We start from the raw sequence: 21,705 nt of genomic DNA, 5'->3' as shown, positions 1-21,705 counted from the left end.
GAAACTTCAGGATAAGTATGCAGTTACCATGGTGAAGAACCGAACGGCATCCCTCCCGCAGAGTGAGTTTTACATCACACAGTTCAAAGGTCATTGATGTCACAGCTCTTAGTTGTCATCCTGTGAAGCACTCAGAGGAAGGAATCCTGAAACAATAACATTCCTCTCTCTTCTCCTTTCCTCTCCTCTCCTCGCTCTCCTTTCATTTCCTTTCCTCTCCTTTCTTCTCCTCTCCTCTCCTCCCCTCTCCTCCCTCGTCCAGACTTCACAGTGCGAGACAGTCCCCTCTCCATCTCTGATCTCCACCTCAGCCTCTCTACCTATGATGAGCCAGAGGGACAGGAGAGAAACAGCCTCCCTTCCCAACCCCCTCTCCAGGAGCGTCCCTTCTGCCACAGACAGGTCAGCATTTCTTTCTCTCTCTCTCATCTCTCTCTCTCTCTCTCTCTCTCTCTCTCTCTCTCCCTCTCACTCTCTCTCTCTCTCTCTCTCTCTCTCTCTCTCTCTCTCTCTCCTCTTCTCTCTCTCTCTCTCTCTCTCTCTCTCTCTCTCTCTCTCTCTCCTCTCTCTCTCTCTCTCTCTCTCTCTCCTCTCTCTCTCATCTCTCTCTCTCTCTCTCTCTCTCTCTCTCTCTCTCTCTCTCTCTCTCTCTCAATTCAGTTACATTTTTCAATTTAAGGGCTTTATTGGCATGATAAACATATGTTAACAAGTAGATAGTAAACTAAAGTGAAATAAACAATAAAAAATTAACAGTAAACATTACACTCAGAAGTTCCAAAAGAATAAAGACATTTCAAATGTCATATTATGTATATATACAGTGTTGTAACAATGTGCAAATAAATAAACATAAATATGGGTTGTATTTACAATGGTGTTTGTTCTTCACTGGTTGCCCTTTTCTTGTGGCAACAGGTCACAAATCTTGCTACTGTGATGGCACACTGTGGTTTTTCACCCAGTAGATAAGGGAGTTTATCAAAATTGGGTTTGTTTTCTAATTCTTTGTGGATCTGTGTAATCTGAGGGAAATATGTGTCTCTAATATGGTCATGGCAGGAGGTTAGGAATTGCAGCTCAGTTTCCACCTCATTTTGTGGGCAGTGTGCACATAGCCTGTCTTCTCTTGAGAGCCAGGTCTGCCTACGGAGGCCTTTCTCAATAGCAAGGCTATGCTCACTGAGTCTGTACATAGTCAAAGCTTTCCTTAAGTTTGGGTCAGTCACAGTGGTCAGGTATTCTGCCACTGTGTATTCTCTGTTTAGGGCCAAATAGCATTCTAGTTTGCTCTGTTTTTTTTGTTAATTCTTTCCAATGTGTCAAGTAATTCTCTTTTTGTTTTCTCATGATTTGGTTGGGTCAAATTGTGTTGTTGTCCTGAGGCTCTGTGGGGTCTGTTTGTGTTTGTGAACAGAGACCCAGGACCAGCTTACTTAGGGGACTATTCTCCAAGTTAATCTCTCTGTAGGTGATGGCTTTGTTATGGAAGGTTTGGGAATCGCTTCCTTTTAAGTGGTTATAGATTTTAATGGCTCTTTTCTTGATTTTGATAATTAGCGGGTATCGGCCTACTTCTGCTCTGCATGCATTATTTGGTGTTTTTTGTTGTACACAGAGGATATTTTCGCAGAATTCTGCATGCAGAGTCTCAATTTGGTGTGTCCCATTTTGTGAATTCTTGGTTGGTGAGCGGACCCCAGACCTCACAACCATAAAGGGCAAAGGGCAATGGGTTCTATAACTGATTCAAGTATTTTTAGCCAGATCCTAATTGGTATGTCGAATTTTATGTTCCTTTTGATGGCATAGAATGCCCTTCTTGCCTTGTCTCTCAGATCGTTCACAGCTTTGTGGAAGTTACCTGTGGCGCTGATGTTTAGGCCGGTGTCTAGATGGAATTTGTATTTGTGGTCCTGACATCTGGACCTTTTTTGGAACACCATTATTTTTTTCTTACTGAGATTCACTGTCAGGGTCCAAGCCTGACAGAATCTGTGCAGAAGATCTAGGTGCTGCTGTAGGCCCTCATTGGTTGGGGACAGAAGCACCAGATCATCTGCAAACAGTAGACATTTGATTTCCGAGTCCAGTAGAGTGAAGCTGGGTGCTACAGACTTTTCTAGTGCCCTAGCCAATTAATTTATATATATGCTGAAGAGGGTGGGTTTCAAGCTGCATCCCTGAGGAAAGAAATGTGTGTGTTTATTGCCAATATTAACTGCACACTTGTTGTTTGTGTACATTGCTTTTATAATGTCATATGTTTTTCCCCCAACACCGCTTTCCATCAATTTGTATAGCAGAAATCAACTAAGCATAAGAAGACTTTGCTTAAGCATAAGAAGACTTTGCTTTTGTTTTGTTTGTTTGTCAATAAGGGTGTGCAGGGTGTATACGTGGTCTGTCCTACGGTATTTTGGTAAGAAGCCAATTTGACCTTTGCTCAGGACATTGTTTTCACTGAGGAAATGTTGGAGTTTGTCTCCACTTTTGTGGATTGGGGTGGTCTGTCCTCGGTTCCAAATATTGGGGAAGATGCCAGAGCTGAAGATGATCTTAAAGAGTTTAAGAATAGCCAATTGGAATTTGTGGTCTGTATGTTTTATCATTTAATTTAGGATACCATCAACACCACATGCCTTTTTGGGTTGGAGGGTTTGTATTTTGTCCTGTAGTTCATTCAATATAATTGGAGAATCCAGTGGGATCTGTTAATATTTAATAGCTGATTCTAAGATTTGTAGTTGATCATGTATATGTTTTTGCTGTTTGTTCTTTGTTCTCAAAAGATTTGAGAAGTGGTTTATCCATTCATATTTTTTAGGATAGGTAGCTCTTTGTGTTGTTGTTGGTTTAGTGTGTTCCAATTTTCCCAGAAGTGGTTATATTCTATGGATTCTTCAATTACATTAAGCAGATTTCTGATTTACTGTTCCTTATTTTTGTCTTAGTGTATTTCTGTATTGTTTTAGTGTTTCACCATAGTGAAGGCATAGTCTCAGGTTTTCTGGGTCTCTGTTGATTTTGTCCACCCACACCAGATGCTATCAGGACACGCTGGTTGAAAGATCAAAACGAACTCTGAACCAACTATATTAATTTGGGGACAGGTCGAAAAGCATTAAACATGTATGGCAATTTAGCTAGCTAGCTTGCTGTTGCTAGCTAATTTGTCCTGGGATTCTTTTATTTTTTTTATTTCACCTTTATTTAACCAGGTAAGCCAGTTGAGAACAAGTTCTCATTTACAACTGCGACCTGGCCAAGATAAAGCAAAGCAGTGCGATAAAAACAACAACACAGAGTAACATATGGGGTAAAACAAAACATAAAGTCGAAAATACAACAGAAAATATATATACAGTGTGTGCAAATGTAGCAAGTTATGGAGGTAAGGCAATAAATAGGCTATAGTGCAAAATAATTACAATTAGTATTAACACTGGAATGATAGATGTGCAAGAGATGATGTGCAAATAGAGATACTGGGGTGCAAATGAGCAAAATAAATAACAATATGGGGATGAGGTAGTTGGGTGGGCTAATTTCAGATGGGCTGTGTACAGGATCAGTGATCGGTAAGGTGCTCTGACAACTGATGCTTAAAGTTAGTGAGGGAGATAAGTCTCCAGCTTCAGAGATCTTTGCAATTCGTTCCAGTCATTGGCAGCAGAGAACTGGAAGGAATGGCGGCCAAAGGAGGTGTTGGCTTTGGGGATGACCAGTGAGATATACCTGCTGGAGCGCATACTACGGGTGGGTGTTGCTATGGTGACCAATGAGCTAAGATAAGGCAGGGATTTGCCTAGCAGTGATTTATAGATGGCCTGGAGCCAGTGGGTTTGGCAACGAATATGTAGTGAGGACCAGCCAACAAGAGCGTACAGGTCACAGTGGTGGGTAGTATATGGGGCTTTGGTGACAAAACGGATGGCACTGTGATAGACTACATCCAATTTGCTGAGTAAAGTGTTGGAGGCTATTTTGTAAATGACATCGCTGAAGTCAAGGATCGGTAGGATAGTCCGTTTTACGAGGGCATTTTTGGCAGCATGAGTGAAGGAGGCTTTGTTGCGAAATAGGAAGCCAATTCTAGATTTAACTTTGGATTGGAGATTCTTAATGTGAGTCTGGAAAGAGAGTTTACAGTCTAACCAGACACCTAGGTATTTGTAGTTGTCCACATACTCTAGGTCAGACCCGCCGAGAGTAGTGATTCAAGTCGTGTGGGCGGGTGCCAGCAGCGTTCGATTGAAGAGCATGCATTTAGTTTTACTAGTGTTTAAGAGCAGTTGGAGGCTACTGAAGGAGTGTTGTATGGCATTGAAGCTTGTTTGGAGGTTTGTTAACACAGTGTCCAATGAAGGGCCAGATGTATACAAAATGGTGTCGTCTGCGTAGAGGTGGATCTGAGAGTCACCAGCAGCAAGAGCGACATCATTGATATACACAGAGAAAAGAGTCGGCCCAAGAATTGAACCCTGTGGCACCCCCATAGAGACTGCCAGAGGTCCAGACAACAGGCCCTCCGATTTGACACATTGAACTCTATCTGAGAAGTAGTTGGTGAACCAGGCGAGGCAGTCATTTGAGAAACCAAGGCTATTTAGTCTGCCAATAAGAATGCGGTGGTTGACAGTCGAAAGCCTTGGCCAGGTCGATGAAGACGGCTGCACAGTACTGTCTATTATCGATCGCGGTTATAATATCATTTAGGACCTTGAGCGTGGCTGAGGTGCACCCATGACCAGCTCGGAAACCGGATTGCATAGCGGAGAAGGTACGGTGGGATTGGAAATGGTCGGTGATCTGTTTGTTAACTTGGCTTTCAAAAACTTTCGAAAGGCAGGGCAGGATGGATATAGGTCTGTAACAGCTTGGATCTAGAGTGTCACCCCCTTTGAAGAGGGGGATGACCGCGGCAGCTTTCCAATCTCTGGGGATCTCAGACGTTACGAAAGAGAGGTGTAACAGGCTAGTAATAGGGGTTGCGACAATTTCGGCGGCTAGTTTTAGAAAGAAAGGGTCCAGATTGTCTAGCCCAGATGATTTGTAGGGGTCCAGATTTTGCAGCTCTTTCAGAACATCAGCTGTCTTAATTTGTGTGAAGGAGAAGGGGGGGGGGGGGGGGGGGCATGGGCAAGTTGCAGCGGAGGGTGCAGAGCTGGTGGCCGGGGTAGTGGTATCCAGGTGGAAAGCATGGACAGCCGTAGCAAAATGCTTGTTGAAATTCTCGATTATTGTAGATTTATCGGTGGTGATAGTGTTTCCTAGCCTCAGTGCAGTGGGCAGCTGGGAGGAGGTGCTCTTATTCTCCATGGACTTTACAGTGTCCCAAAAGTTTTTGGAGTTAGTGCTACAGGATGCAAATTTCTGTTTGAAAAAGTTAGCCTTTGCTTTCCTAACTGCTTGTGTATATTGGTTCCTGACTTCCCTGAAAAGTTGCATATCGCGGGGGCTATTTGATGCTATTGCAGTATGCCACAGGATGTTTTTGTGCTGGTCAAGGGCAGTCAAGTCTGAGGAGAATCAGGGGCTATATCTGTTCTTAGTTCTGTATTTTTTGAATGGGGCATGTTTATTTAAGATTGAGAGGAAATTACTTTTAAAGAACAACCAGGCATCCTCTACTGACGGAATGAGATCTATATCCATCCAGGATATCTGGGCCAGGTCAATTAGGAAGGCCTGCTCGCTAAAGTGTTCTAGGGAGAGTTTGACAGTGATGAGGGGTGGTCGTTTGACCGCGGACCAGTTACGGACGCAGGCAATAAGGCAGTGATCGCTGAGATCCTGGTTGAAGACAGCAGAGGTGTATTTAGAGGGTAAGTTAGTCAGGATGATATCTATGAGGGTACCCATGTTTATGGATTTAGGGTTGTACCTGGTAGGTTCGTTGATAATTTGTGTGAGATTGAGGGCATCTAGTTTGGATTGTAGGACGGCCGGGATGTTAAGCATATCCCAATTTAGGTCACCAAGCAGTACGAACTCTGAGGATAGATGGGGGGCAATCAATTCACATATGGTGTCCAGGGCACAGCTGGGGGCTGAGGGGGGTCTGTAGCAAGCGGCAACAGTGAGAGGCTTATTTCTGGAAAGGTGGATTTTTAGAAGCAGAAGCTCAAACTGTTTGGGCATAGACCTGGATAGTATGATAGCTCTGCAGGCTATCTCTACAGTAGATTGCAACTCCACCCCCTTTGGCAGTTCTATTTAGACGGAAAATGTTGTAGTTGGGGATGGACATTTCAGAATTTTTGGTGGCCTTCCTAAGCCAGGATTCAGACACTGCTATAACATCAGGGTTGGCAGAGTGTGCTAACGCAGTGAATAACTCAAACTTAGGAAGTAGACTTCTGATGTTAATTGTGAAGAAAACCAAGGCTTTTACGGTTACAGAAGTCAACAAATGATAGCTCCTGGGGAGTAGGAGTGATACTGGAGGCTACAGGGCCTGGGTTAGCCTCTACATCACCAGAGGAACAGAGGAGGACTAGAATAAGGATACGGCGAAAGGCTTTAAGAACTGGTTTTCTAGTGCATTGGGTACAGAGAATAAAGGGGGCAGATTTCCGGGCGTTGTAGAAAAGATTCAGGGCATTATGTACAGACAAGAATATGGAAGGATATGAGTACAGTGGAGGTAAACCTAAGCGTTGGGTAACAATGAAAGAGATAGCATCACTGGAGGCACCGATTGAGCCGGTCTCGGCGTGTATGGGGGGTGGAACAAAGGAACTATTTGAGGCAGTTTGAGAGGGACTTGGGGTTCTACAGTGAAATTGTATAATAAGAACTAACTGGAACAGCAATAGGCAAGGCATATTGACATGGGAGAGAGGCATAAAGCAATCACAGGTGTTATTAGATAGAGCTAAGACAACAACTGGTAATGGCGATAAAGTTTGGGCTGAGGCTAAACAGAATAAACAGGACAGGGTACTGTGTAAAGGAACAGTCCAGCAGGCATCAGCTGTGCAGCTGAGTGATCATAAGGTCTAGTGAACAGCAATATGTGAGTCCGAGAGCAGTTCAAATTGGTGCTTCAGCACAGCGAGCAGGAAGCACGGTTGTAGTTTGCGTTTGCTAGCGGGCCGGGGGTAGCAGATGGATCTTCGTGGTCGTCGCAACGGGAAGCCTGTTGAAACCACTGACGATTACGTCGGCAGACCAGTCATGATGGATCGGCATGGCTCTGTGTCGACTCTAGGAGGTCACGTCCGGTTGACAGAGAGGTAGATAGCCGGGAGATGTGCTTGACTCAAGGCTAGCTCAAGGCTGATTAGCTAACAACAACGTTCATTTGGTTGCAGCTAGCTAGTTGCGATTATCCAGTGTTAAAGGTCCAGTGATTCCAGCAGAAAATCCGATAGGTTCTGGGTCGATAACTCACTGTGCAGACAGTGCAGACTGGCCGATAATAGTCCAGACTAGAGCTGGCTGTTAGGTAGTGCAGGACACGGACAATGGAGAAAAAGCCGCTAACAGTGGCTAATAGCAAGTAGCTAGTTAGCAGGTTAGCTGGCTACTCCCGTCCGGTAGACAGAGAGGTAGATAGCCGGGGCTAGCTCAAGGCTCAAGGCTAACTGGTGCTACGGGGGCAGTGGTGATTAGCCTACAGCAACATACATTCGACATCCATTCGGTTGCGGCTAGCTAGATCCGGTGTTAAGGTCCAGCGATTCAGTTATTCCGGCAGAAAATCCGATGTTCTGGGTGAAAACCGCTAACCGCTAACGGTGGCTAATAGCAAGTAGCTAGTTAGCTAGTTAGCTAGCTGGCTGGCTAGTTTCAACTGGAGATTCTACATAAAGGTGAGTAAATAATAGAATCCGTTCCACATTGAGTGAGGCGGGTTGCAGGAATGTATATTTAGTAGAAGGATGAAAAGTGTGATAGGGAAATATATACGTAAAATAAAAAAAAAATAAAAAAAAAAACTGGCTATTTACATAGACACACAAGAGAACACGACCGCACTGCTACGCTACCTTGGTAAAACTCGATATAAACATTGGGTTGTTATTTTACCTGAAATGCAGAAGGTCCTCTACTCCGACAATTAATCCACAGATAAAAGGGTAAACAGAGTTTGTTTCTAGTAATCTCTCCTCATTCAGGCTTCTTCTTCTTCTTTGGACTTTATATGGCGGTTGGCAACCAACTTTAAGGTGCATTACCACCACCAACTGGACTGGAGAGTGGACCTCAGTTCATCTTTCAATCACCCACGTGGGTATATGCTCCTAAAAACCAATGAGGAGATGGGAGAGGCGGGACTTGCAGTTCTATTTTAGCGCCTGGCTACGCAGACGCTCGTTGACGCACGCGAACAGTGTGGGTGCAATGATTTATTTATTATTTATTTTGCAACGCTCGCACACGCGACGCGGGTGGTGTGGTCAGCATGTTAGGGTTTAGCCTTCTTCATCAAACCATTTGTCATTGTTGTTCATTTTCTTAGGTTGTCTGCTTGAAATTTTTAGATGTGATAGGGAAGCTGAAAGGTCAAATACAGTGCCTTGCAAAAGTATTCATCCCCCTTGGCATTTTTCCTATATTATTGCATTACAACCTGTAATTTAAATGGATTTTAATTTGGATTTCATGTAATGGACATACACAAAATAGTCCAAATTGGTGAAGTGAAATGAAAAAAATAACTTGTTTCAAAAAATTCTAAAAAATAAATAACCGAAAAGTAGTGCATGCATATGTATTCACCCCCTTTGCTATGAAGACCCTAAATAAGATCTGGTGCAACCAATTACCTTCAGAAGTCACATAATTAGTTAAATAAAGTCCACCTGTGTGCAATCTAAGTGTCACTTGATCTGTCACATGATCTCAGTATATATACACCTGTTCTGAAAGGCCCCAGAGTCTGCAACACCACTAAGCAAGGGGCACCACCAAGCAAGCAGCAACATGAAGACCAAGGAGCTCTCCAAACAGGTCAGGGACAAAGTTGTGGAGAAGTACAGATCAGGGTTGGGTTATAAAAAAATATCTGACACTTTGAACATCCCACGGAGCACCATTAAATCCATTTTTTAAAAATGGAAAGAATATGGCACCACAACAAACCTGCCAAGAGAGGGCTGCCCACCAAAACTCACTGACCAGGCAAGGAGGGCATTAATCAGAGAGGCAACAAAGAGACCAAAGATAACCCTGAAGGAGCTGCAAATCTCCACAGTGGAGTATCTGTCCATAGGACTACTTTAAGCCGTACACTCCACAGAGCTGGGCTTATCGAAGAGTGGCCAGAAAAAAGCCATTGCTTAAAGAAAAAAATAAGCAAACACGTTTGGTGTTCGCCAAAGGGCATGTGGGAGACTCTGGTCAGATGAGAATAAAATTGAGCTTTTTGGCCATCAAGGTAAACGCTATGTCTGGCGCAAACCCAACACCTCTCATCACCCCGAGAACACCATCCCCACAGTGAAGTATGGTGGTGGCAGCATCTTGCTGTCGGGATGTTTTTCATCGGCAGGGACTGGGAAACTGGTCAGAATTGAAGGAATGATGGATGGCGCTAAATACAGAGATATTCTTGAGGGAAACCTGTTTCAGTTCCAGAGATTTGAGACTGGGATGGAGGTTTACCTTCCAGCAGGACAATGACCCTAATTATACTGCTAAAACCACTCAAGTGGTTTAAGGGGAAACATTTAAATGTCTTGGAATGGCCTAGTCAAAGCCCAGACCTCAATCCAATTGAGAATCTGTACACCAATGGAACCCATCCAACTTGAAGGAGCTGGAGCAGTTTTGCCTTGAAGAATGGGCAAAAATCCTAGTGGCTAGATGTGCCAAGCTTATAGAGACATACCCCAAGAGACTTGCAGCTGTAATTGCTGCAAAAGGTGTCTCTACAAAGTATTGACTTTGTCTTATTTCTTTCACAATTAAAACTATTTTGCATCTTCAAAGTGGTAGGCATGTTGTGTAAATCAAATGATCCAAACCCCCCAAAAATCCATTTTTAATTCCAGGTTGTAAGGCAACTGTCACGAGCGTCGTAAGGATGAGACCAAAGCGCAGCGTTGCGAGTGAACATGACTTTAATAAATAAAGAAACACCCGACAAAACAAAAACACGATCCGTGACGTCCTCAGTTACACAGACTGAACATAGAACAATAACCCACAACTAACACAAGAAAACCTACATCTTAAATATGGCTCCCAATCAGAGATAACGAGCCGAACAGCTGACACTCGTTACCTCCGATTGGGAGTCAATGAATACAAACAAGGAAACACAACACCAACCTAGAAATAGACACAACAGAACTCCTCACCTAGAAATAAACGTGACAGACCTGCAAACATAAAATACACCCAAAACCCAACAAACAACATACACCCTGGCTCAAATACACAAGTCCTGGAGCCAGAGTGTGACAGTACCCCCCCCTAAAGGTGCGAACTCCGGGCGCACCAGCATACAGTCTAGGGGAGGGTCTGGGTGGGCGTCTGTCCACGGTGGCGGTTCTGCTTCTGGTCGTGGTCCCCATCCCACCTTAGTCACTCTCCGCTTCCGTCCTCCCTTCCTCATGACCACCCCCCAACTCAACCCCACTGGATTAAGGGGCGGCACCTGACTACGGGACAGTACCGGACTAAGGGGCAGCACCGGACTAAGGGGCAGCACCGGGATAAGGGGCAGCACCGGGACAAGGGGCAGCACCGGGACAAGGGGCAGCACCGGACTACGGGGCAGTACCGGACTAAAGGGCAGTACCGGGCTAAGAGGCAGTACCGGACTACGGGTCAGCACCGGGCTAAGGGGCGGCACCGGACTCAGGGGCAGCACCGGACTAAGGGGCAGCACCGGGCTGAAGGGCAGTACAGGACTAAGGGGCAGCACCGGGCTAAGGGGCAGTACCTGACTAGATGGCGGATCCTGGCTGGCTGGCTCTGGCGGATCCTGGCGGGACGGCTCTGGCGGATCCTGGCGGGACGACTCTGGCGGATCCTGGCGGGACGGCTCTGGCGGATCCAGGCTGGACGGCTCTGGCGGATCCAGGCTGGACGGCTCTGGCGGATCCTGGCGGGACGGCTCTGGCGGATCCGGGCTGACCGGCTCTGGCGGATCCTGGCTGGCCGGCTCTGGCTGATCCTGGCTGGACGGCTCTGGCGGATCCTGGCGGGACGGCTCTGGCGAATCCGGGCTGACCGGCTCTGGCGGATCCTGGCTGGCCGGCTCTGGCTGATCCTGGCTGGCCGGCTCTGGCGGATCCTGGCTGGCCGACGGATCTGGCTGCTCATGGCTGACTGACGGATCTGGCTGCTCATGGCTGGCTGACAGATCTGGCTGCTCATGGCTGGCTGACGGATCTGGCTGCTCATGGCTGGCTGACGGGTCTGGCTGCTCATGGCTGGCTGACGGGTCTGGCTGCTCATGGCTGGCTGACGGATCTGGCTGCTCATGGCTGGCTGACGGGTCTGGCTGCTCATGGCTGGCTGACAGATCTGGCTGCTCATGGCTGACTGACGGATCTGGCTGCTCATGGCTGACTGACGGATCTGGCTGCTCATGGCTGGCTGACGGACCTGGCTGCTCATGGCTGGCTGACGGGTCTGGCTGCTCATGGCTGGCTGACGGATCTGGCTGCTCATGGCTGGCTGACGGATCTGGCTGCTCATGGCTGGCTGACGGATCTGGTTGCTCATGGCTGGCTGACGGGTCTGGCTGCTCATGGCTGGCTGACGGGTCTGGCTGCTCATGGCTGGTTGACAGATCTGGCTGCTCATGGCTGGCTGATGGTGCTGGCTGGGAGGCTGGCGGTGGAGGCGGACCCCAGCCTCGGATAGCAGTCATCACCTCCAGCAGGGCGGCTCCCATCTGCAGGATCTGCTCTTTCTGGTCCCGAACCTGAGCTTCCAGTCTAGTATGGGCTGCGCCGGCTCCTGCTGATTCCATAGCAGGTGTCTGATTCTGTCTGGCGGACGGCTCTGCAGGCTCATGGCAGACGGACGGCTTTGCAGGCTCAGTACAGACGGGCGGCTTATGCAGCGCTTGGCAGACGGGCAGTTCAGACGTCCTAGGACAGACGGCAGACTCTGGCCGGCTGGCGACGCACATCGTGGACCTGGTGCGTGGAGTAGGAACAGACCGGCCCGTACCGGGAACACCCACCACTGGCCTTAACTGGGGATCAAGAACGGACCGGACCAGACTGGGAACACACTTCAGTCTCTCATGCCGTGCCACAACAACTTCCCCCTTTCCACTCGCCAATGGCTCCCGTAATCCGAATGCCTTCTCTCCAGCTCTACCTGTGGCAGCCTCCTGCTGCCCAGGCGCCCAAGCCATGTGCCCCCCCCCAAAAAATTTTTGGGGAGTAACCACGGGCTTCCAGCCTCGACTCCGCGCTGCCTCCTCGTACCACCTCCTCTCGGCTGCAGCCGCCTCCAGCTCTTCACGAGGGCGGTGATATTCCTCCATTTGTGGCCAAGGACCCTTTCCAGCCCGTATCTCCTCCCATGTCCATGAATCCGTTGGAGGTAGGTCCTGTTGCCGCTTGTTACGCTGCTTGGTCCTCTTTTGGTGGGTTATTCTGTCACGAGCGTCGTAAGGATGAGACCAAAGCGCAGCGTTGCGAGTGAACATGACTTTAATAAATAAAGAAACACCCGACAAAACAAAAACACGATCCGTGACGTCCTCAGTTACACAGACTGAACATAGAACAATAACCCACAACTAACACAAGAAAACCTACATCTTAAATATGGCTCCCAATCAGAGATAACGAGCCGAACAGCTGACACTCGTTACCTCCGATTGGGAGTCAATGAATACAAACAAGGAAACACAACACCAACCTAGAAATAGACACAACAGAACTCCTCACCTAGAAATAAACGTGACAGACCTGCAAACATAAAATACACCCAAAACCCAACAAACAACATACACCCTGGCTCAAATACACAAGTCCTGGAGCCAGAGTGTGACAGCAACAAAATAGAAAAAATGCCAAGGGGGGTGAATACTTTCGCAAGCCACTGTATACAGTTTAGGCTTTCTACTGCCAAGTTTACACCTTCACTATTGCAGTGAAATGTTTTGCCCAGGAGGTTTTGTCTAAAAGGGATTGAATTTGATGTTGCCTAATTGTTTTTTGGTACGTTTCTACACTACTTTCCTTCAATCTATAGCGTTTGTTAATAGTATGCAGTTTGTTCGGCCTCATGATTGAGTATTGCTCTGTTCAAGTAGGCTGTGATTTTTCTGTGATCTGATAGCGATGTCAGTGGGCTGACTGATCTGGGGGCACCTATATGAGTTGTGGCCATGGTTGGTTTGGGTGGGTGGTTTGGGGGGGAGTGGAAGTGCCTGGCGGTACTGTGGTCTGGATGTAGGTCCTCTCGGCGGGGGTCCTCTCGGTGGGGGTCTTCTAGGTGCAGGTCCGTGGGGGCCTTGCAGGTCTGAGAGGGGGGGGAGTGGATGTGCCTGGCGGTACTGTGGTCTGGATGTAGGTCCTCTCGGCGGGGGTCCTCTCGGTGGGGGTCTTCTAGGTGCAGGTCCGTGGGGGCCTTGCAGGTCTGAGAGGGTGTCCGTTGCTCTCTCTCTCTTTCTCTCCATATCTCTCTCTGTCTCTCACTCTCCCTAACTATCTCTCTCTATCTCTCACTCGCTCTCAGTATATTACAGTAAGCTTGTGATTATGATTTTTTGGGATGATACTTACTGTATGTTATTGACATGTTGTCACTGTCCCAGCAGGCTTATCGCGAGTCCAGAGGCGGAGTCTGACAGCAGGTGGTGTCCTGGCCAATCAGAGGAGCTTCTGCAGACCACTGAGTCGTCCACGTCCACTGACTCCTCCCTCGGAGAAGGTACTGCAGGGATGGGAACCCAGAAGAGACAATACAGACAGTCAATGCTGTCCATTTTGTGTCAAACCAGTATCCATTGGAAATGCAGAGGAATGATGATGAACAGGTGTTAGAAAGATACCTATGATTCATATCTTTCTTACATTTTGTCCCTCCTCTCCCCCTGTAGACTGTGTGGACGCCAGTCTCCATAGTGACCTGGATGCTGATGCTCTAGACTACGAGGCTGAGTCTTGGAGTCTGACGGTGGAACACACGTTCTGTAAGAAGCTGGACAAACGGGTAGTCAAGAGACAGGATGTTATCTATGGTGAGAAAACACTGCGTTCATATGTAATGAAACCAGCTGTTTTGTAATACAGTTAGTGAGTTATAAATGAGTTATGAGTGCTGAAATGTTAAGGGCCAGAGCACAGGAAAGTTTATGGTTTGTTATTATGGCATGTCCAATGGATCGGTTGGTCTACCGAGACCTTTGTCATCTTGGAAAGGTGGGTAATTGGACTTGTTTGAGGGGATCAGTTTGAGCAAGGCGAGGTATTGCTAATATGGATCAAATATTGAGTAGTTAGTTGGGATGCAAGATGATTTGTAGATCAGTGATTATGCGCTGGCAGACTGCAATGTAGTCAATCTCAAACATGCACTGTGTGCACAGGAGGTTGGTGGCATATTAATTGTGGAGGACGGGCTTGTGGTAATGGCTGGAGCGGAATAGGTGGAATGGTATCAAATACATAAAACACATGGTTTCCTTGTGTTTGATGCCATTTCATTTGCTCTGTTCCAGCCATTATTATGAGCCTTCCTCCTGTCGTGACGTGACTTACTTTAATGTATGACTGTTATTTATCGAATCACCTAACTATGTTTAATTGTCACTCAGTTAAATTAATCATGTAACAATTAACTCATTAGGAATTTGGGGCACCACGGAAGAAGTTGTTTAACGAGTTACCGTCTCCCGAATTAAACTCTTAGAAGATTTATATGATATATCGATAACAGTCAGTTATTAAATAATTACCTCTTATCAGTATCATTCTGAATGTCGCATAATCCTTGAACCTGCAAGAACCCTAACCTTATTGATGAATCAGCAATAGACAAATTGGCTTAATTATTTATTTACTAACTAACTAAATAATAACACAATACAAACACACACACACATAGGTTATTGATTACTAACGTAATACAATGAAAACAGGTCCCTAGTGGACTGGACTAACAATAGCAGGAATGCTTGGGTACAAGGAGGGTCAGAGTGGAAGGGAGAGACAGAGATTCAAACTATCGTGGTTACTTTGGAGGGAATGCTTAAACCCCATTAAACGCTCATTCGGATTAGAAATGCAACATGTATTTACGTGTAGCTGTCCTCGATAGTTGAGTTGATGATATAGGACTCTGGTTTGCCCACCAGAGATCCCAATGTCCTTGGTAGAGTTTCCACCAACGGAGAAGTCCATAGTGGTGGTTAGAATGGATACTTCAGATGTACCAGTGGTTGTCGGAGAGGGATTGTCCTTCCCAACTCGTGTCTTTAGTGAAAGTTCTCTAGACGACTATACATGCCAGCTGCAGACTGAGATGATAAGGTCTAGTGCATTGACTTCTTCTTCACCTCGTGTAGAGGTTGAGAGTTTCAGAGTTTCTCCATTTCAAACGTGTGGACTAACGTCTCATGTTGTCTGGTCTAACCATTTTGTAACGTGTAGCTTCAGCTTCACACTTCTTGGTCTTGTAGAAATTCAACCATTTGCAACATCCGGCTTATACCGTAGTATGCTTGGTCTTCCTTTGGTAATGGAGTTGTAGTTTTAAACCATTTTGTAACTTTTAGCTCACGCTTCACGTCTGCTGGTCTTGTAGAAATTAAACAATTTGCAACGTTTAGCTCACGCTTCACATCTGCTGGTCTAATGTTAATTTGTTTTTCAAGGCTTTTTATGCACTCGGGGTAAAAGGGGCGCTCCATCATGTTTGTGCTCATCTGGGCGTGGCCACTGACTGAGAACAAATCAACATGGAAAACAATAATCTCATCTAGAATGCTAAAATCACATTCTTATCTTCACAAAATTATTATTATACTTAATCATTCGTTTTTATACAACAATTAGATGCAAACCTCATAACTGGGAGGTGTACACCCCCAGAGATACAGTTATGTTGTTCCACCATCTTTAATGACATCACAACATAGTAACGAATTTGACATGATTGTTCTTTAAGTCCCCACCGACCATTTCCCACATTCTTTTAAGTAGGAATATTGTTTCATTATCCACTTTTGGATGTTGGAGTCTTGGCGGGAAGACTTCCTTTGTCTCACAGGGAAATTCCCTCTCCCAATACTGCATGGTACGGAAAATAATGTTTCTGCAAGGAAATTACGACCTGTCATAAAACTGGCCCCCAGGAGAGGGGGTATTCAAACCTTTGCCTAGCCGGCATCTTTGATCCTCAGCCCATGAGGGCAAGTCATGACACTCCCTTCAGCAGCCTCCACTGACTATGTGTGTGTCCTCTCAGAGTTGATGCAGACAGAGATGCACCACCTCCAGACACTGAGGATCATGGCCGAGGTGTTCCGGCGAGGGATGAGGGAGGAGGTACAGCTGGATGTGTGCGCCGTGGACCGTGTCTTCCCCTGTCTGGACGAACTCCTCCTCCTCCACCACAACCTCTTCAACGCCATGAGGGAATGCCGCCACAGCTCCGCCCAGCCACACGGGGACAGGAACTACGTCATAGTATGCATCGGAGACATCCTGTTGCAACAGGTGCGCTGTTAAAATAAAGTGCTTTGTAACACTAAAACTAGTGGCAACCTTTTTCATACAGTCATATGGAATCTGTGCAGACAGAATGACCTCATGACCCCTGGAAATAAATGCTGAATCTAAATTACAATGAATCAGTACTTCCACAAAACATGGGTAAATACAGATATTGCTGTTTTTTTGTTGTCTGAAACATTGCCAACGTCCACTCACTCTCTCCTCTACTTCAGTAATTCAACCTCAAGACACATGACTGTGGTGTTTATGTTCTATTTGACTGATTGAGTACGTTGGATATAGATTGACTGTATAACTTCTCATTTCTGGTGCAGTTTTCTGAAGACAATGCAGAGAGGATGAAACAGGTGTATGGGGAGTTCTGCAGCCATCACACTGAGGCAGTCACCTTCTTCAAAGAGTTACAGCAGCATAACAAACGATTTCAGACCTTCATCAAGGTACGTTCGGCGTGTCTGCTTAGAAGACTACTCAAGTCTCAAGATTGAGAAGTTGTCTTGAGGAGTTTTCTGTCTCTACAAGTTATGTCTCGATGTAGGTTATCTTGAGAAGTGGTTATATTGTATATTCCACTTGTGACTAATGATTGATTGTTGATTTTGTGTTTCTATAGCAACAAAGTAATAACTATTTGGTCCGAAGGAGAGAGATCCCAGAATGCATCTTGTTGGTTACCCAGAGGATCACTAAGTACCCTGTTCTGCTGGAGAGGATTCTACAGTACACTCAGGGTCAGTCTGTCTGCCTCTCTTTGCTCTGCTGCCCTCTGCTGTCAGGATCAGATAACATGACCAGGCTAGTTGTATGTTGGACAGGTGGTTTTATCATACAGCTCAGCTATCAGTGAGAATATACAGCAGTTACAGTAACAGGTACAGTCAGAGATGACATGAAAAAGGACAACAATGTGCTGTATTTGAAATATAACTTTCATACTGATATGACGGTAACCGGATGTATAGTATTGCGCTTACAACTTCAATGTGCCTGAATATTTTTTTTCTCTCTCGCCCCCCCCCTCTCTCTCTCTCTCTCTCTCTATTTCCCTCCCTCCCCTCCCCCCTCTCCCTCCCTCAGAGGACAGTGAGGAGCACAGGGACCTCTCTAGAGCTCTGGTTCAGATCAAGGAAGTGATCGCGGCGGTTGACCTGAGGGTCAGTGAGTTTGAGCAGGATCAGCGGTTACAGGATGTCCTGAACAGAATGGAGAATCGTTGTGTTGCCAAGCTGAAGAACGGGCACACCTTCAGGAAGCAGGATGTTCTAGGGCCAGGCCGGACCCTCAAACACCAGGGCCTGTTACTGTGGAAGACCGCCACTGGACGACTCAAAGGTTTCACACACTGGTCAATCAATCAATCAACCGAACAATCAATCAGTCAATCAATCAATCAATTTCACACTAATGATAATATTGATAATGGATTGCATTGTTTACAACTGTCTTGTGTCATATCTCTGCAGATGTTATGGCTCTCCTTCTGACAGACACACTGATCTTCCTACAGGAGAAAGACCAGAAGTTCATATTCGCTGCTGTGGTATGTCTAGGAAAGGGTCTTGTGACATTTGCTGTTAAAGATGCAGTCCGGGATCTTAAGCACTTACAAATTCATTACATATTTTATGAATTGGAATTCGTAACATATCATACGAATTGCTGGACGTAACATGGCGGTAGGTAGCCTAGCGGGTAAGTGTGTTGGGCCAGTAACTGAAAGGTCACTGGTTTCGAATCACCGAGCCGACTAGGTGAAAAATCTGTTGATGTGCCCTTGAGCAAGGCACTTAAGCCTAGTTGCTCTGGATAAGACATGTCAACCCCTACATCTGTGAGTGTTGGCCCTCTGTTTTCATTGACTTCACTAATACGCTGTCATCCTCCCATTCTGTCTGTCTATGCTCCTCAGGACCAGAAGCCCCCAGTGATCTCTCTCCAGAAGCTGATCGTCAGAGAGGTAGCCAATGAGGAGAGAGGGATGTTTCTGATCAGTGCGTCGGCCGCAGGGCCAGAGATGTACGAGGTCCACACCTCCTCTAAAGACGAACGCAACACCTGGATGAGACTCATCAGAGAGGCTGTAGAGAGGTCAGTCAGGGGAGGGAGGGGTATGGGAGTGTGTGGGTGTGGGGTCTCTTTCTCTCTCTCTCTATCTCTTTCGCTCTGTGTGTGTGTGTGTGTGTGTGTGTGTGTGTGTGTGTGTGTGTGTGTGTGTGTGTGTGTGTGTGTGTGTGTGTGTGTGTGTGTGTGTGTGTGTGTGTGTGTGTGTGTGTGTGTGTGTGTGTGTGTGTGCGTGCGTGCGTGCGTGCGTGCGTGCGTGTGTGTGTGCCTAACACTGTCTGTCTGTCCAGCTGTCCAGAGGAAGAGGAGGAGAACACTAACGAGTCAGAGGAGGAGAGAAGAGCAGCTGAGGCCAGAGTCCAGAAGATACACAAACTACAGGGTATTTATATCCATTACCTACATATAGCTTGTCTGTCATTTTCCCTTTAGTTCTGTATCTGTTGGTGACTGGCATTACCGCTGCTACTGCGATTTTCTACTGTGATTTCTGAGTGTTGATTATGATTTATTGAATGTATGTGATGCGATTTTGTGGTACCCTTCTGAGTGTTGATTGTGATTTATTGAATGTGTGTGGTGTTATTTTTTCAGAGCCTGAGATATTGTGTGTTGATTGTGATTTTTTGAATGTATGTGGTGTTATTCTGTCAGAGCCTGAGATATTGTGTGTTGATTGTGATTTATTGAATGTATGTGGTGTTATTCTGTCAGAGCCTGAGATATTGTGTTGATTGTGTATTACTGGCTATAAAATGTTTATTGTGTGTTACTACTGTGATGTATTTCTGTTTTGTTGTTGTGTCAGAGAACCTGTACAGTCAGGACCATCAGATCTGATCCAGTCTGGAGGAGAAGCTACAGATATATTAATGATAGTTCATTAATAATAGTTTATTCATGATAGTTTATTAATTTTATTTAACCTTTATTTAAGCAGGGAGTCATACTGAGACCATGGTCTCTTTTGCAGATTGAACACATCAATAAACAGCAATTACACTATACATATCTATATACATATCAATTACAGAACACATGAAAAGCAAACACAAAACATGAAAAGTAAAACACAATCATATGAAACAAACACAAAAAAGGCCCTCTAACATCCGCCTGAACTGCCCTAGAGGCACCAACTCCACCAATTTTTGTTTTGGAGATCATTCCACATGAGAGGCTAAAAAAAACTATAATCAGATTAACCTAACTCGGTGGAGATTGAAGGGATCTCCAGGGTAAACCATTAATGTGTGTATCTACCAGAGACCCTGTCCAGTCAGGATTATCAGATATGTTCTAGTCTGTTTATTAATGATAGTTTATTAATGATATTGTATTAATGTGTGTATCTACCAGAGACCCTGTCCAGTCAGGATTATCAGATATGTTCTAGTCTGTTTATTAATGATAGTTTATTAATGATAGTGTATTAATGTGTGTATCTACCAGAGACCCTGTCCAGTCAGGATGATCAGATATGCGCCAGTCTGGAGGAGAAGCTACAGATCTATGCTGAGCTGTCTGCCCTGAGGGGCAGGGCCCAGGAACCACACCCTGAGACACGCCTACTGGTCCAGCCACACCCAGAGGAGGTGCCCCAGGCTGCAGTACTGCTTACTGCCGCGCTCAGAGAGGGTGAGACGATACACCTCACTATAAGCCTCACTGACCATCGTGTTGTCCATTTCCTGTTGTAGAGTGTCCAATGTCTTACTCTGTCTGTCTGTCTGTGGGTATCCCCCCCCCCCCCCCTCTCTCTCTCCAGCTGCGAACCTGAGGACCACTCTGTCTTCGTGGACCTGTTCCCCCTCCAGCCCCTGCAGCCCTCCCAGGGACCCCCTATCCCACCCTGTGTCCCCAGCCAGCCCTCATACCCCCCTGGACACCCCCTCAGATGGGGAGGCCTCTCTTGGGGACCCTGATACCAGGGATGGGGAGTCAGCCTCCCAGGTCCTCGTACTGCAGTCCCTGACTCAACTCCACACTGGGGACACTAATAATATCAACCTTAAGGTAGGTCTCCTATGCAGGGTTGTCTTAACTATATACCATAGATATTGTAGCGAATTCAGGGGTAACCCGACAGGGCTTTAAGCCAGGTCTCTGTGACTGTCAGTCCAACACTGTAGCCATCACAACAAGAGGTTCAAATACCAATGGGCTTTGCAGTTGTAGCCATAGGCTTGTTGTAGTCTTGAGCTGCTAAAGTGTGTACTATGTTCTGTTTTCATATTGGCCTTGACTTCTCACCTTCCTCCTTCTCTTCTCGTGGTGGCTCAACAATCCCAACAGTTGTTTGAATAATTTAATACCATCTATTAGAATTACATTTCAGCCTTAATGTGATAAATTATTAATATCTTAATAATACAGGAGAAAGTCCATTTAGCTCTCAATGGTACCGTCTCATTAAAAATAGATGTAGAGAATAATATCCCAATTTCCTCGGACACATTTGTACTATCGTTAGCATGTTGATGTGTGCCCTGGCTGTGAGTTAAATGACTGTGATAAGAAAAATAAGTATTGACTGGAAGCTGTGGGGTAATGTAGTGTACATAGTGGGTGCACATACACTTTCAGACCACAAGGTGGCATTATATGTACACTACCACATAGACTCCTCAGACAAATGGACTCTACTTAGAAAATGTGCCTTGTGATGAGAGGAGAAGAAACTTCAGTCTCACCATTACATGGAACCGTGACTGGAGTGTAGTGCTGGAGGAAGCCAGTAGCGGCTTATGCAGGTTCGGCCATCTAGGAGAGTGAAACATATTACCGATGTAGGATCGTAATTTCATCACCCTGTTGCAGGAGAATTTGTTGTGTATTTGAGGTAGTGTATTCCACTTTTAAAATTCATACTTTATTTTCACTTATGGAAAATGTTTCAACCCCTACAAAATTTCCATTAATTATAATCCACTTAATAATTGACATTTCCTGTAGCTGCAGGATTATTTCCTGCTCT

The 21,705-nt window shown here is 45.9% G+C and overlaps 1 protein-coding gene across 1 annotated transcript in view; it reads left to right on the top strand.

Annotated features, from left to right (window-relative positions):
• LOC311127510 (rho guanine nucleotide exchange factor 28-like) overlaps nucleotides 1–21,705 on the top strand; it is a gene marked incomplete at its 5' end in the record, with an annotated part of 55,597 nt that overhangs the window by 12,131 nt on the left and 21,761 nt on the right. The window contains 14 exon segments of the mRNA XM_084159332.1: nucleotides 2–62; nucleotides 263–284; nucleotides 286–402; nucleotides 13,748–13,860; nucleotides 14,030–14,170; nucleotides 16,399–16,649; nucleotides 16,982–17,107; nucleotides 17,281–17,398; nucleotides 17,745–17,999; nucleotides 18,131–18,207; nucleotides 18,577–18,755; nucleotides 19,019–19,110; nucleotides 20,181–20,366; nucleotides 20,497–20,744. Of these exon segments, the coding sequence (XP_084015458.1) occupies nucleotides 2–62; nucleotides 263–284; nucleotides 286–402; nucleotides 13,748–13,860; nucleotides 14,030–14,170; nucleotides 16,399–16,649; nucleotides 16,982–17,107; nucleotides 17,281–17,398; nucleotides 17,745–17,999; nucleotides 18,131–18,207; nucleotides 18,577–18,755; nucleotides 19,019–19,110; nucleotides 20,181–20,366; nucleotides 20,497–20,744 (1,986 nt within the window).

Source organism: Coregonus lavaretus (assembly GCF_964263955.1).
Source record: "Coregonus lavaretus genome assembly, chromosome: 4".
In the NCBI taxonomy this organism is placed as follows: Eukaryota; Metazoa; Chordata; class Actinopteri; order Salmoniformes; family Salmonidae; genus Coregonus; species Coregonus lavaretus.
Note: the sequence above shows the minus strand (reverse complement) of the source record. Positions and strands in the feature narration are given on the sequence as shown.